The sequence below is a fragment of the Lissotriton vulgaris genome, chromosome 7, assembly GCF_964263255.1.
Source record: "Lissotriton vulgaris chromosome 7, aLisVul1.2, whole genome shotgun sequence".
NCBI lineage: Eukaryota > Metazoa > Chordata > Amphibia > Caudata > Salamandridae > Lissotriton > Lissotriton vulgaris.
In genome coordinates this window covers 1,700,073,034-1,700,087,282 of record NC_141695.1, presented here as the reverse complement: position 1 = coordinate 1,700,087,282, position 14,249 = coordinate 1,700,073,034, and the positions used below count along the sequence as shown (strand labels likewise).

The 14,249-nt window shown below is 42.0% G+C and overlaps 1 protein-coding gene across 6 annotated transcripts in view; it reads left to right on the top strand.

Moving 5' to 3' along the window:
• The window catches only part of DIDO1 (death inducer-obliterator 1), a 286,601-nt gene that overhangs the window by 204,784 nt on the left and 67,568 nt on the right, over positions 1-14,249 (top strand). For all 6 annotated transcript variants that reach the window (XM_086932835.1, XM_086932836.1, XM_086932838.1 and 3 more), the window contains 5 exons: positions 1-101; positions 240-341; positions 5,055-5,202; positions 7,591-8,128; positions 9,853-10,006. The exon at positions 1-101 is cut by the window's left edge and continues 16 nt beyond it. In XM_086932835.1, the coding sequence (XP_086788961.1) occupies positions 1-101; positions 240-341; positions 5,055-5,202; positions 7,591-8,128; positions 9,853-10,006 (1,043 nt within the window). The remainder of the gene's footprint in view (positions 102-239; positions 342-5,054; positions 5,203-7,590; positions 8,129-9,852; positions 10,007-14,249) is intronic.

Genomic DNA, 14,249 nt, shown 5'->3' with positions numbered 1-14,249 from the left:
TCCTTCGTGAAGAAATCTCCCTGTCGAAACTAGTGAGATTGAAACCAGAAGAGCTTATATCGAAACGTTTATCGTCTTGGAAGTCCAGATCAACTAAACCTGTAAGTGTGGTTTTCATTAATTGGGAATGAATGCTGCATGGCCAGTAAGCAGTTGCCAAATGATTTTAGCAGAATGTCAAGCTGTTTAGTTTGGTATCATTGAATGACGCCTAACTTTGTTTTTTATGTTTTGCTTAGACTTTAGATTCCAAAAGTAAATCTCATATGGATCACAAAGGCTCAGACAGCACTCAGACCATACCAAATATGGAAGATTCACCACCAGTTTCTGATTCTGATGTACGTATGAATAATTTACAGTTTTTATTTAACATATCATGATAAAAAATCATTTTTGTTCTAGATCTTTTGTCAGTAATTCACATTATCCATTCCATACAATAACTTTATTTCGGTCTCGACGACCATAAAAGTACAGTTCATAGCAGTATAAAAAGACAGCATATACATTTAAACCCTGGATACTACACTATCATAAAACTATTGTATAGATAAGAACTGCACATTTGAGCATGAATGAGGCTAATTTAAAATTAATACAAAAAGAAGTCCATGGACAGTTAAAAACATAAAATTGGGCTACTGTCTCAGGTTTAAACAGTAAATATATATATATATGCAGAATAGTAACATGCCACATAGAGTTTAAGAAGCGGGAAACAGCGAAGACAATGGGGGCATGAGTATCATATTTTGGAACTCTATATGCCACAGCACATTGGGTGAAACCTAGGTTCTTACATAATTGGATGAGCCAGCGCTGTTGTATTCTTCTATAAGCAGAGCAGAATCCCTCAGTGAATCAGATATGCTGTGGAATTACAATTTTGGTTCGAAAATAGCCTCCTCGTGGGTAGTAAATGTTACCCTTTGTCTGAGTTAACCTTAGTTTGGCTCAGAGTTTAACTTCATTCTTTTGCAAGTGCATCGACTTCAGAACTTCAGTGTTGGTCTGTGAGTTACAAGTCGTTGCTGATCTGGAGGTTTTCTGTAACGCAAAACAGGATAATTGGGGCCAACATAATTTTAAGGGTGGATCAAGCTTTTTACTATGCACGCTCATGTGAACATAGCCCAGTTGACTAATTCCTTCTTGCGTACCCTCTTTAATGCGGGCAGGACAGGGGGGGAATTGGAGGTGGAGGTTCTCTGGTTAGTGGCATGAAAGGATCATTTCTCGTTGTGGCGATTCCCTGGGATGTGTGGCTTGGCCCTCAAAGACCCTGACAAAACATTGGACTGACGTTCATGCTGGCTAAATCACTGCCTTTCCATATCAGTAACCCTGACAAAGCCATGTTATGTACCCATCTGTATCCTGCTTTGGATTTAACACACAAAGAACTAGGTCAATGCCACTTTGATAGGACAGGTTGCCTTTCACTCACAGCTTCCAAACGTTTCTTAGGAGCAGAAAGGCTTTCTGCAGCCTCTTCTGCAAACATTACCTCAGCTCCCAAATGCTCTGTTAGCGGTGTGCCTGGTAAGGCTAGGTAATCCCATTCATACCCAGCGCGAACTTTGCTATCCTTGAACATTCCATTAACTTTCTTCACTTTTTAGGTCTAGCTATGCCAGGGGTCTCCAACGTTTTCTGTAATAGCTACTTATGATCAATGAAAATTATCCTGAGCTACTAAACTCATTATCGTTGTAACCGTGGCCACATCAGACAAGATTACATCAGCCGCCATCATATGCAAGATTATTAGGAGTGATCCTCAGTTTATCAGGCACAGTTGCAAACAGTAATATAAAAAGGATTTGTAAATGTGCCATCCCACTTTGTGCATAATACGTAAGACCCATAGCTGCAATGCCCTTGCCCAAAAAAGCCTAATTATTTATCACTGAAATATTCAGCTTTAAATATATTTTGAAAATTCAGCCATATTTATCCAAACATCAGTTTGAGTTATAAAAATACACACATTTTATCTTGAATTTTGGTATGCATATATTATTTCAACCAGGCCAAAGCTTCTAATTTAGTAAGCTGGGCTTCAAGCAGGAGAGCAACTTCCAGTTTACTGGAGAGCTCCCAGTAGCTCACGAACTACTAGTCAGAGAGCTCTTGTGCAGCCTATTGTGGGCTATGGCTTCCCCTACCAAATGCTGTGGGTAGTTTGGTTATCAGTACACTTCATACGCAGAGCCTTCAAAGCTTGAAAGACTTTTATATTTCAAATCTACACTAAATGTTTGCACATTAAATTTCTCAGATGTATACAGAAAGCAGTGGTTGAGAATGAAAGCCCCACCCATTCAGAACTTGGAGTCAAGCATTTGCAGTTCCCTCCTTTGTTTTTTACTGTCTCTTCCCAAGAAAGACTTTAAGAAGTAGCAGCGGCGTCTTCTCTGCTAAGACGGAGGAGCGCCGCTACACTGTGAAAAAAGGAAAAATAAAATAACGCAACGTTGTCATTTTATTTCCCACTGAGGGAAGTTTACGGGGCTTGGCTATGGTACAGCCTGCAGGAGAGGTGTGGTTGGGGCACTTAAGTGTGCATGACGGTTTGGCCATCTGTCTTGGGCTGGCCAAACAGTTGTGCACACTTTGCATGTTCCCCACCAGACTGTAATGCACAGCCTGGTAAAAAAAAACATGCACAAGGGTCCCAGTCCCCATCTGAGCGCCAAACTACAGCACTCAGACCAATCACCACGCTGCTGTCATGGTGACAGCAGCATCGCTAGTGGCTTTGGGGAGCCTGTGTGTGCTTCCTGCTGGAATAGAAGAGAACAGTGGCCGGCAGCCACTTAAATAATAAAACAAATTACCTCCGGCCCACCCATTTCATTGATTTTTCTACCCAACCTCCCTGGTAATTTTCACTGGCAGCTGCTGCTGTTAGGAAGTCAAAGTTGCATCAGGCGAATGTTCCCAGAAGCAGAGTCCTTCTGAGAACAGTTGAACTGACAGTAGAATGTCAAATTCGGCACTTAAGGGAATCTTGGAAGAAGTCTAATGGCTTAACTGTGAATGCTAGAGATAGACGTTCTTGACTATCTGATCGAGTTTTTCTTTGTATTTGGATTCTGTGGTCAAGAAAACTACCTGGCTTCTGCATTAAGAAAATAGGGATGCCTTCTGTCAAGCAATCGGAGACCACTTGAAGGCAATCCCATCATTGCAAAGAGGGAAGGGTGTCTACTCTGTTATCTTGCTGGACTTAAGTTTTTGGATGGTACAGGTTGATCATAGACTTGAATAGTGTCAGATAGTGGGCTATGCTGATATACTTTGAAATGGTAACCATTCAAAGACTAATTCATTCAACAACAAATGCTCACTTTGTGGTGATGATACACTCGGACGCTTCTTTTTGTGTCCGAATAGCAAAGAAACATCTACACTTTCTGACATTTTGTGTTTAGGATGGTCATATCCAAATTGCTTCCATTTAATCTGGGATTAGGATTACTCATCCAACCCCCTAAATTCCTATTGTGAGGCTCGGGAATAGACTTGTTGAGTTTGTCAATACAAGATCCAAGCTCAAAGATGGATTCCCACCACTCTTCCAATTGGAAAGAATTATGAGCAATCATGAAAGCATTGAAATGCTTTAGTTCTCGCATCCCAAATCAACATATGTTGGTGTCATCAGATGAGATGGTGACTGACTTCTATATACTACAAAACATTGGGACAAGCTCAAGACACTAATTATTTTGCTAGAATATCTGTGGTCTTGGGCAACATATAATACCTTGCCTTGGAAAGCGATTCCCATAAGGGAACTGGATGACTTTAAAGCATATCTTCTGTGCAGGATGTTTCACTCGTGTCAACTTATCACCAGCTCTTTCAGGCGATTTGCAGTAGTTTTGGAACCCTTTTGTCCTGATAAAATGCTCAATGCCCAAACCATTCTCTACCCTCCCTTCCACCCACCCCCCTCTTCTGAGCATCCTGTGTTGATAGACCTGTTACTGGTTCAATGGGCTCAGCAAAGTTTTTATGCCTTCCAACCATTCCTGTTAATTCCAAAGTTATTAGTCTGCCTTCAAGGAGAAGAAAAGTATACGATAGTGGTTCCATATTGGGTCTGGAGGTCCTGGTTTACCTTACTGAAATCAATCGTTCTCTGTCCTCCCTGGAGATTTCCAACCTTTCCATCTGGTCTTCTTCCTGTGGGATTTCCTATTCCAGAGGATTGGCCTTGTCTGTATGGAAATTGAGGAGAGTATTACAGAACAAATGGCTCCCATATCACACATCCACAACCATTTAGAATTCTCAGAGGCCTTCTATCACAAATCCTATTTTCGCAACTGGAAGATCTTTCAGCAAAGGGGTGAAAAGCAGAATACCTATACTCTGGAGTTTAAATTACCGATCATTATTTAATTCCTGTGAAAGAAGTATAATTTACATGTTTCTATATTAAATATCGGCGCTAAATGGACAGCTGCCAGAGCATTTAGGGAACCTTGGGGATCTCTGGGAGAAGAGCAGCCTTGCTTTGTTTCTTATCTAGAACTCTGAATCCTAAACCAATCTGTCCATTGTTTTCCGGAGTTCTTCCTTGCCTTGTTATGTCAGTAAAGTATTTTAATCCTATAAATGATAAATGCCAATGTTACATTGAATATTATATCGTCTCCTTGTTGAGAGCGGTCTGGAGATGGTGGTTCATGTACTTCTCTCCTCCTTTGCAGGAAAGCACTCATTTTACTTACTGGTATCTTTCCAGTTCCCATTTTATATTTTGAAGTTTAGTCATACCCTTTCGGTTCTAATAAAAACTGCAATCTGTTATCTTTGGAGAATTTTAAAATCAACGTGCTTGTGTGGGTGGAGAAAGGTAAATTGAGGAAAAAATAAGGCAAACATTTTTATTGTTAGTTTTTTCCTCATATAAAGCCATTTTCTGTATAAAAGCCTGTATTGCAGCAGGAAATAAAGTACATCGATATCACCAACCTCAAAATAACCCTCTTCTGTGAAATCATTTTTTTAAAAATTCTTTATGCGTTTTTTCTTAGGATCCGGAGCAACCGCTAGAACCTGCAAAACCTGCTGCTCCTGAGAAAAGCCGCCCAGTCCTTCCAGACATTTTCAGCAGCATGTTAAATGATACAACAAATCAGCATCGTGCACATCTTTTTGACCTGAACTGCAAAATCTGTACAGGTAAACACATTAAAGGTGTAACTGATGAGAATAAAGAAAGTTACTTGCAGACTGAAGGAAATCCTTCTACCAGTCTTTCCGACACATGTTGTTGCAAAGGGTGTGGGAATTATTGTGTTATTGGTTTATCAATATGTTTGGGGCATGACGCAGAAGAGGTTTTGTAGTTTCTGCAAACCTCTGTATTCGAAGCTCTTTTCTGAAAATTGAGTGTGTCACCATACGTCTTCATATATCTAGTGAAACTGATTAGATGGTGTTGAGTGCCATCTGGAAGCACATGCAAATGATCCGGCCATCAACGATCCATGATCCGGCCATCAACGATCCGATGCAGGAGCTGCTGAGATGGCGACAGTGGATGGAGTGAGGGGGTCAGAATAGAGAAACACAACAATGAATATGGAGTCAAGAAATAAGTCTGGGGAAGCCTGGAAGTTCATAACGCGTCCTTTCCCTGAATAACCATGCTACACTGAGGCACAAAAGCCTGTCTGACTGCCCTACAGCTACAGTGCACTCCCTTACTTTGCATGCTGTTAACCACTGATTTTTTTTGTTTGCTCCCATATCAAACCGAGGGTGGGTGGTTCTGTTTTTTGCCACCATGAAATTAATCTGATTGTAGGGTCTGTTGCAGTCTACTGGTTTTGATGGCCTCTCTTGATTTAGCTAACGTTAAGCCAGAATTCACTCCACATGCTTGAGGGAACTAAACAAGGCGCCAGTAGACCCAACTGGTCTAGATGCTGCACGGAGCTGCCACATTAGGGTCTCTAGCAGTCCAGACCACCCATACGTGATTGAGTGTTGGGTAAAATGTAAAGTGGAATTGAAGTGGTACCCAAGACTGGACGTGTTTTACCTGTAGTTTTATTTCCTTATTACCTCCATGTCTGTGGCTTGTGGTGCCTCCTTCATCCCTAGCTTGCCCTGCATGTTGCAACAGTGCCCAGCCAGAAGCAGATTATTTTCTTTTGAAGCTGAAGGCCGGTAATTGGTTGGAGCTTGCGCCTGCTTACAGCAGCTTGCAGCAGGGGGAAGAGTCTGGTTATAAACCCTTTTAAACCCACAGTAGAATTGCTACTCCCCATCCACTTCATCACTAGTCGCCGGTAAATCTGCTGAAAAACTGTGACTAGCAATCCAGACTCCATTACAGATTATGGATTGCCTGCTTTAGATATGTCAGGTTAATTCTAAGAACTGCAATTTTTTAACCGCTTACTGGCTTTACTTGCACCTATGTTTGTTCCAAAAGTCTTGTCCGTTTTGTAAGTTACCACATGTTCTCAAGCATTGTATGTTTCATAGATTCACATGTTTGAACGATTACCAGTTTCCCCCCCCCCCATGTGTACCCTTTAATTCATGTTTACATATTGTGCTCTTGTTCTCTGTGCTCAAATGCCACATTTTGTGCAGTGCGCCTGGAGATGGGTAATCCCCTGGAGCACTACACACATTCAACTTTTGTCCCTATTTTGGACATTCTCATCTTTCCTGAAGAGCATCAGTAAAGGAAGGTTTTGCCTGTCTATTTTCTTGTGAGGGGCCGTCCACTAGTTCCTGTAAGAAAAAGATGTTGTGTAGAACCACGCACCAGGTGCGTTTACAATCATCCGCATATTCACAGAAATGTGAGATCTGCCCCACTTTCTTTCCAATGCTCTGAAGGACGGCAAAGTAAAGACGTCCTTGATTTCTAAGACGATTCAGCATGATGCACCAAACAAGACATCTTCTACATTTGGTCCAGACTTATTGGAGCTACTAGGGCAATCTTCACCCCAGCCACTTCCAGCTGTACTCCTTCATGCCTTCAGTTACTTCTGAGGAACAGCTTAACATTCTAGTCCGGGTTTAACCGTCAGTGACAAACCAGGATAAATAAACAAAATACTAATTTCTTTATCCTAATTTTTCATGGACTTCGTTTTTGAAGTCATAAACAACCTCCCTTCGTCCTCTGTCTGCACTGTGTCTCGGATTTTATTTTGAGGCAGGAGCAGGACTAATAGGGAACAGCGGTACTACTGCTTTCCTTCAAGACTCAGTGTTACAATAGTTTGTTTACCTTTCTAGCCTTATTTTCCTCTGGTTTCCCATTAAATAGTTTTCATCGTAGTATCTATTAAACGTGCTTCAGATTCTCACCTGGTTAGTCAGTTTTTCAATTCATTGAAACTCCCCATGGTGTAGATTTAGGATAGTTCAAAGTAATCAGGGCTACTTGCTGCATGTGCAATGAATGAAGGGACGATCAGGAATATGTTGCCATTTACCTTAAGAGTGCATTCTTTATTTTGCACAAGTTTCTTCCCCTTTATTCTTGACATTCTGACGTTACCCTGCACAAGTCTAACTTTACTGTTTATCTTTTCATAGGTCAGATATCCGTTTCTGAAGATGACGTAGCACCAAGAAGATCCAAAACCTCCTTTGCTCCTGGCAAAAAGACTGAGTTGAAACACAAGTCTGATTTCAGAATGAAGACTGAATCCATGGCTACTGGACCGCCTACAGTGGAGGGGCTTGACACTGCAGACACCATTTCTACTTCTTCAAGCGACCCATCCCATGAGCACACTGTAGAAAAAGGATCCACCACACAGGGTGCCACTAGTGATGAATCCTCTCTCCCCATGCAGTCATCCTTCTATCCTGTCACTAGTGCTGCAAGAGTGGTGACCACTGTAACAGTGTCTGGCAGAGACCCTAGAACTGCACTGAACCGTCTGCCTCACACCGTGACCCCTGCACCAGATCCGTCTGCTAGCCCAGCAAGAGACAAGGTTGCTGTAGAAGAAACAAAACCTGAAATGCCAAAACCACTTTCAACCACCTTTCCAGTTCCTAAATCTATTCTAATGAAGCCTTCACCGTTGGATCCCAGATATTTGCCATCATCTTCACTGAATCTCAAGTGCGTAATATTTGTTGAATGAATCCGAATTCTTAACACTAGTACTTTTTGCGTTTCTTGTTTGTCACATGCACACATTATTTTATATGCAGCAAAGGATAGCTTTTAGTGCAGTTTCTGGCCGCACAGCATTAAAAAAACCTGTGTACAAAGCCACTGATGAAATATGAGGAGTGGTAGAGTAGATTTTTTTGTAGTATTCACGTCTATCTACAAGTAGACAAAGGGATCGCTGATCATGTGAATGGTGGGTGTAGCTGAATATACAGAAGCACGGTTTCTAAAGACTGAAGATCACATGGTCCGTGGTAGAGCCGTGAGCTGGACCAATCAATTCCCTGGACACTCAAATGTAGGTTAGAGAGAATGTTTACCCTTGTCTTACTGAACTGTATATTAGATGCTTTGTAAAATGTCAGTCTCTGCTCCGGCACTATTACAACTAATAAGACCGAGACAATTGAGACCAAAGCTAAATTAAATTAGTGATATTTAAATCAATGGGGGGGGGAGATGGGGGCATACTCCTCAACAGCTTTTCACAACAGTGCCCCTGTAGATGGCTGCAATCTTCACCACTACTCTCTGCGGCATGCTGGACCTAGGAGGGATGCATTATTTTCTTGGTTAGTAGTGTGAGATGTATATCTAAGTTTGATGAACAGACAGCACAGTTTTTAGGGGGGGGTGTTATGTTTCATACCAACCTAAGACAGCCTCTTAGAGCTAAGAAGAATAATGGAAATTTGTCGACAAAAGGACGCAATCTTGTTAACGAGATGGATTACCCGAAAACCGTTACCTAAGTGGACAGAGCGGTAGTTTGTTGAGGGAGGACTATGCAAGACAGTGTAGGAGGTAGAAAACAGCTCCTAAAGATGGATTAATTAAAGGAATTGTGGAAGGTCTGCAAGCATTGTAGAATGGTTGAGCTGTTCCCTGGGAAGGGGCTGAGGTGCCACAATCCAGAGAGATCCCCAGGGAACGGGATGCAGCCACTTTCCTAAAACGTTCAAAGCTGCCATCCTTCATGGATACATGTACCAGTGTACTGAGAGCTGGAAAAGGAGCTAGCCTGAGCTATTTGTAGGAAGCTGCATGCACTTTGGTAGTGTTCAGTGTGGTAAAACATTGGATTCCTGGGAGCCCTACACTAGCCTAGCGCTTCCAGAACTAAATAGCTTCCTATTTTACCTTTTTTGCTGCTGCAGTATGTCCCTTATTCTCTAATCCCTACATGGTTTTGGATTTGTGTTTGAGATGGCAACATAATCTTTCATGTTTTTGGTCCAGCATTCTCGGTCAACAGAAGAGAGGAAGGAGGCAATGGCACATTAGTTGGGAGAATCTACCTTTGAAATACCAACATTGTGAATGGTCAGCATACCCACTTCCATAAGCATATACGTGCTCACAACCCCATACACCTTATTGTTGGATCCGCCTTCTCACCACATTTTGCTGCCTTTGGGTGCCTAACTGGTTCTTTGTTGCATCTGTCTCCATATTTATAGTCTGAGTCTTTGCTTCAGGTCTGGTTCACCTAGTCATATGTTGACTAGACAAAAATGCCACACAAAGTCAAGCTTCATGAATTCCTACTTTGCTAGTCTTGAAATTGAATTGATCTATAATCATATGCACGCGAAATAGTAGAACCCCTTCCTGTTCCCCAATACAACTGTGGAAAGTAATGATTGTTTTTTTATGGTTTCGTTTTGCAGCATTGGAGGCTCCCGGTCCCCTCAAGATGGCGACACTTCCCTCTTTCTCTCCCGTCTTGGCGCCCTATGGAAAGGATTCATTAACATGCAGAATGTAGCCAAGTTTGTCACTAAAGCATACCCTGTATCTGGGTCTTTTGACTATCTTGATGAGGTTAGCATTGACAGTCGTTCTAACAGTTCTAAATGCACTAACTACTTAATTTTGTAAAATGTAAATGTTTGCCTAAACTTTCTGGTGGGTATTTGGTTTTGTACTTTGCCAGGGAGTCGTTTTCATCTAGCAACCTTGGCAAAATTGATCGAAACACTACTTTATTTTCTTCCAAGTAGCAAACAATTTAATTGGAGGGGGTCACCAAAGGTATATTATCCTGGATATTGTGTACAGCAAGTCTCCTAATCATTTCTGGGGACTCACTGGACCATGCTTTAGTACAGATGAGTGGGCGGATGAGAGACTTCGGCCACAGTCGGAGCATATAAATGTAAATGTAAATGTACATGTATTTATATAGCGCATATCACCCACATCGCAGGCATCTAAGCACTTGCTTAGGGAACCCGTCCTGGTATTCCCCTGTGAGATAACCCCGGCAGGGTATCCACAAGGTGAAAGACAGGCATCCCGCCACGAGGGGCTGTTGTGGAGATTAAGCAAGCTATTGCCCAGAGTTGCAGAGTGTGAACCCGTGAGTCGAGTGGCACCGGAGCGAGAATTATCGAGTCCATGGAATTATTGAGCCCAAGCCCCGTCGAGGCGGGGAATTGAACCCTGGTCCAGGACCGATCTCAGCTTCCGGGTCTGCCGCCTCTAACCCCTGAGCCACACTTCCCCATATACTCATTCTCCCTTCTCAACAACTGAACCTCTTAGCTGTTCTCCATTTAGTATAAGAAAATTACAAAAGTAGCTGTGCCGGACTGGCTGCCTTTTCTAAAAATTAGTATTTATTTGAAATAGTGAACCTCAACTACATTGGCATGGTAGTTCAGAGAAGCATGGGTTGCACAGAAACTTTTAAAGAGAAGCAAAAAGCCTTTTTTTGGTACAACCCATTGGCGCAGTGAACACAGAAAACCAGTTAATCCTTCTCAGTCGTCATGTATAGACATTCCTGTCATCAAAGTGGCCTGAGGCAAAGTGCACACGTTTGGCCCGATTGTTTTTCCTAGGTTGTGTTGAGTTGGGTCTGTGCAAGAAATGGACTCACCAGGAGAAAATGTGTTCCCTTGAGAGACTTGATCTTTATGGGTGTCGTCGTTGGGCTGCATAAAGTTCCTGTTTCAACCACGCACACCGATGGTCCTGCTGCAGCACAGGTAAGGTGTCTTCTTCATCATTGGACCCAGTCTAGTCCGTGATATTCGGCTGAGGCCACCTGCCCTGTTCCACTCCGGATCATCACAACGGTGCTTCTGGAAGTTCTGCTGAACAGCCCTTTCACTGGACAATCACATGTAGCTTGTTTGTGGATTGATATGAAGTTTAAACTATTTACTAACTGATATGTTAGCACTGCTGTGCTGCCTCAGTTTAATTTTGTATGTGTCGCTTTTTGGATATATGTCTGGTTGGCAGTGGCACCTTTAACAACTTTCTCTAAGCAGTAATTGGCATGCAATCTTGTTTTCCTCCTTCATTTCAGGAGGTTTTGGGGAATGTAATCAAAAGGAATTCTACTAATTTACCCAGTGATTGAGTGAATTGAAACCTACTGCAACATCACCGGATTATGGTCTGGCAAAATTAAACACCGCAAAATCTACTACCAGTGTGCTCCCAGGTGGACCATCCATTTTGCAGCCACCAATCCTCTGTCATGGTCCATCTGTATGTCCATCCTTATATGGGACTGTTTGTCCATCATGCAGGCCTATGCACTTACAAACTTGAAATGTTAATCAGTAGTATTACCCCATCTTCCTCATGCTGCCTTTAACAACATTAGTACGCCCTTTAAGTTTGAGACTGATCTACTTCTGGCAACTAAGTGAACATACTATGGTCTTTTTATTATTCAAGGTCAGCTGCTTGAACTGCTCTGTGGAAAGCATACGCCTTGTGCTAGATGAGAAACATGTACTTTTTGCAATTTCTAAGTGTCTGAAGATTTTCAACTTCTTAATGCAGCTACCAGACCTTTAAAGAATCTAACTTGAAATCCTTAAATTTTTTTGCTAACCTACTGGATTTACCCTTTGTGTTTTAGGCTGTCCCTCTCAGCCAGTAACCAGTTAGTCATGTTTGTCAAATCTTTTATGTTATTCAATCAGGACACACAAAGTTATGCCATTGTTAAACGGCCAACAATTACCACTGAATTTTAAACATGTTCAATATGGACAGTAGCATGACTAGCAGGACTAGTACTCTCTGGGATTTGTGACTCTTGAATATTTAATTGTTCATCATCCCAGCTCATTGGAACACCCAGAAGACTCTCATGCACTCAGATCAGAGACGGTCAAGCAAAGGGTTTTGTTCGAAAAGTCCTGAAGTCACCGGACTGGTTGAATGTGTGTAATTCAGTACTTGCTCTCAAAGCTTGTCTGAGCACTAGGTATTACCACATTGCAATACTGTTTTGCATATATTCTTTACACTGTAGGGTTCAACCTAATGAAACTGCAAAGCGGCCCTCTGTTAATACAAATGTCTCAGGTGAGTGCACTCTTCTCCGAGTGATCTCGGTCCTCTGTTGAATGTTGCCTCAGTTAATAATTACCACCAGTAATGGGACATCTGTGGCATAAACCGGTTTGGGAAAAGCAGGAAGGAGACTTCATCACAGAATACCACCATTAAATTGATCTGTACACGCTTCTACTCATACAGTTAGTTTTATATAGTCCGCTGTGCTGCCTGATGTAAAACATTAAACCATTTAGCATGGACGCTGTTATACTCTGATATTTTTTCTCCTGTAGAGAGATTTCAATTTTTCAACAAAGTGGAGTGCCTTTCCTGAAAACAGTAGATAAGAGTAGGATTACATTTCTAAGGCTGGGAGGCAGAAAGTACCAAACGGAGCTGGTTCCCTGCAAAGGACTGTTCCTAAACTGTAGATGTTCTCAATTCAGGAAGTTCGAGGGGGTAGGGTTTTGTGACTTCTGAGACCCTCTAAACCACCAGAGATTTGATTAGATCTGCTAGAAAGAGGTGCATTTTCTTGCAGTTTTAAGGGTGCTGTGTAGCGAGGAGTTTGCCATGTATGGTAGTATCTACCTGCGGAATGAACCATTTGAGTCAGAGTTTAGAACACCTCTGAATGGGGCATCCTATGTTTGAAATTACATCTCAGTAAGAGCCACCCAAAGCCTGTTTTTGAGACATTTAAAGAAGTGTCTGCTGTTAACTCTGAAACCCACATTTACCTCTTGCTCAAGATTTAAGTTCAGCAAAGTATGCACCTAAATGATGCCTCAGTGAATTAAAGATGAAGGTGTCTTAACTAGTCCACATGGTCCTGCATCACTCTTTCGATTTGCAATATTGGAGTTCAATTTGATGTGTTACCTACTTTCATCAGAGTAAACTTAGTTGCAGAAATGCACTCCGCACATATTTTGCTTTGGCTATTCCTCGTTCAGGACGTATTGCAGATTGTGTTAGTTCTGTAGTCATCTACACGGGCCTTGCCATTTTAGATGCAGAAAGTCAAAAACTCTGCAGCACCTTTCTATTTGTTCTGCATGGAACCAGACCTCTTTTAGGTGCCTGGTGGACGCTGCAGTAGATCATTATAAAAGAAATGCCACTCTTCAGAGAGCTGTAGTTGTTAAAGGACTGCATGGCTACGCCCCAGTGTCACCATTATTTCCCAACCTAGGATGCTCAAGGAAGGCGAGTTGAGCACCCCAAAGTATAATTTTAACTGAATAAATCCACATGACTCACCCGCCCTTCTAAAATTGAAGCATTCTTGCTGAATGTTTTGCCAGGGTTAACAATGCTCCTGTTTTGCCTGCACCTCCGAAGGACCCCACTGTTTCCTATATATTTCTCTTGCTTCCTTTTTGCTTATAAAGTACTTAAAGCGGTTGCAGGCTGGAATGAGCACTGCACCAAAATACAAGTTTTTTCAAATATGGGGATTCCACCTGAATTCTATATAAAGATCCTGGGTCTGGCATCAAAATCTTGTATGCCTGGGGAAAATCGGAGCCAATGGTTGTTAGAGGACCGCTGAAAAGCCGAAATTTTATGGAGCGATGGAAGCAAATATTTTCATCGCTAAATCCCCAGGATATAACCTTTTGAAAGTATTGATTACGTCTCCCAGTGCTCCTCCTTGTAAGTTTAAATGTATGGAATTGAATGTAGTACCACCTATGTCTATCAGTTATATATTGGGAAACAGCTGTACACGGCAGACTGGCTTCTTCAGATTTAT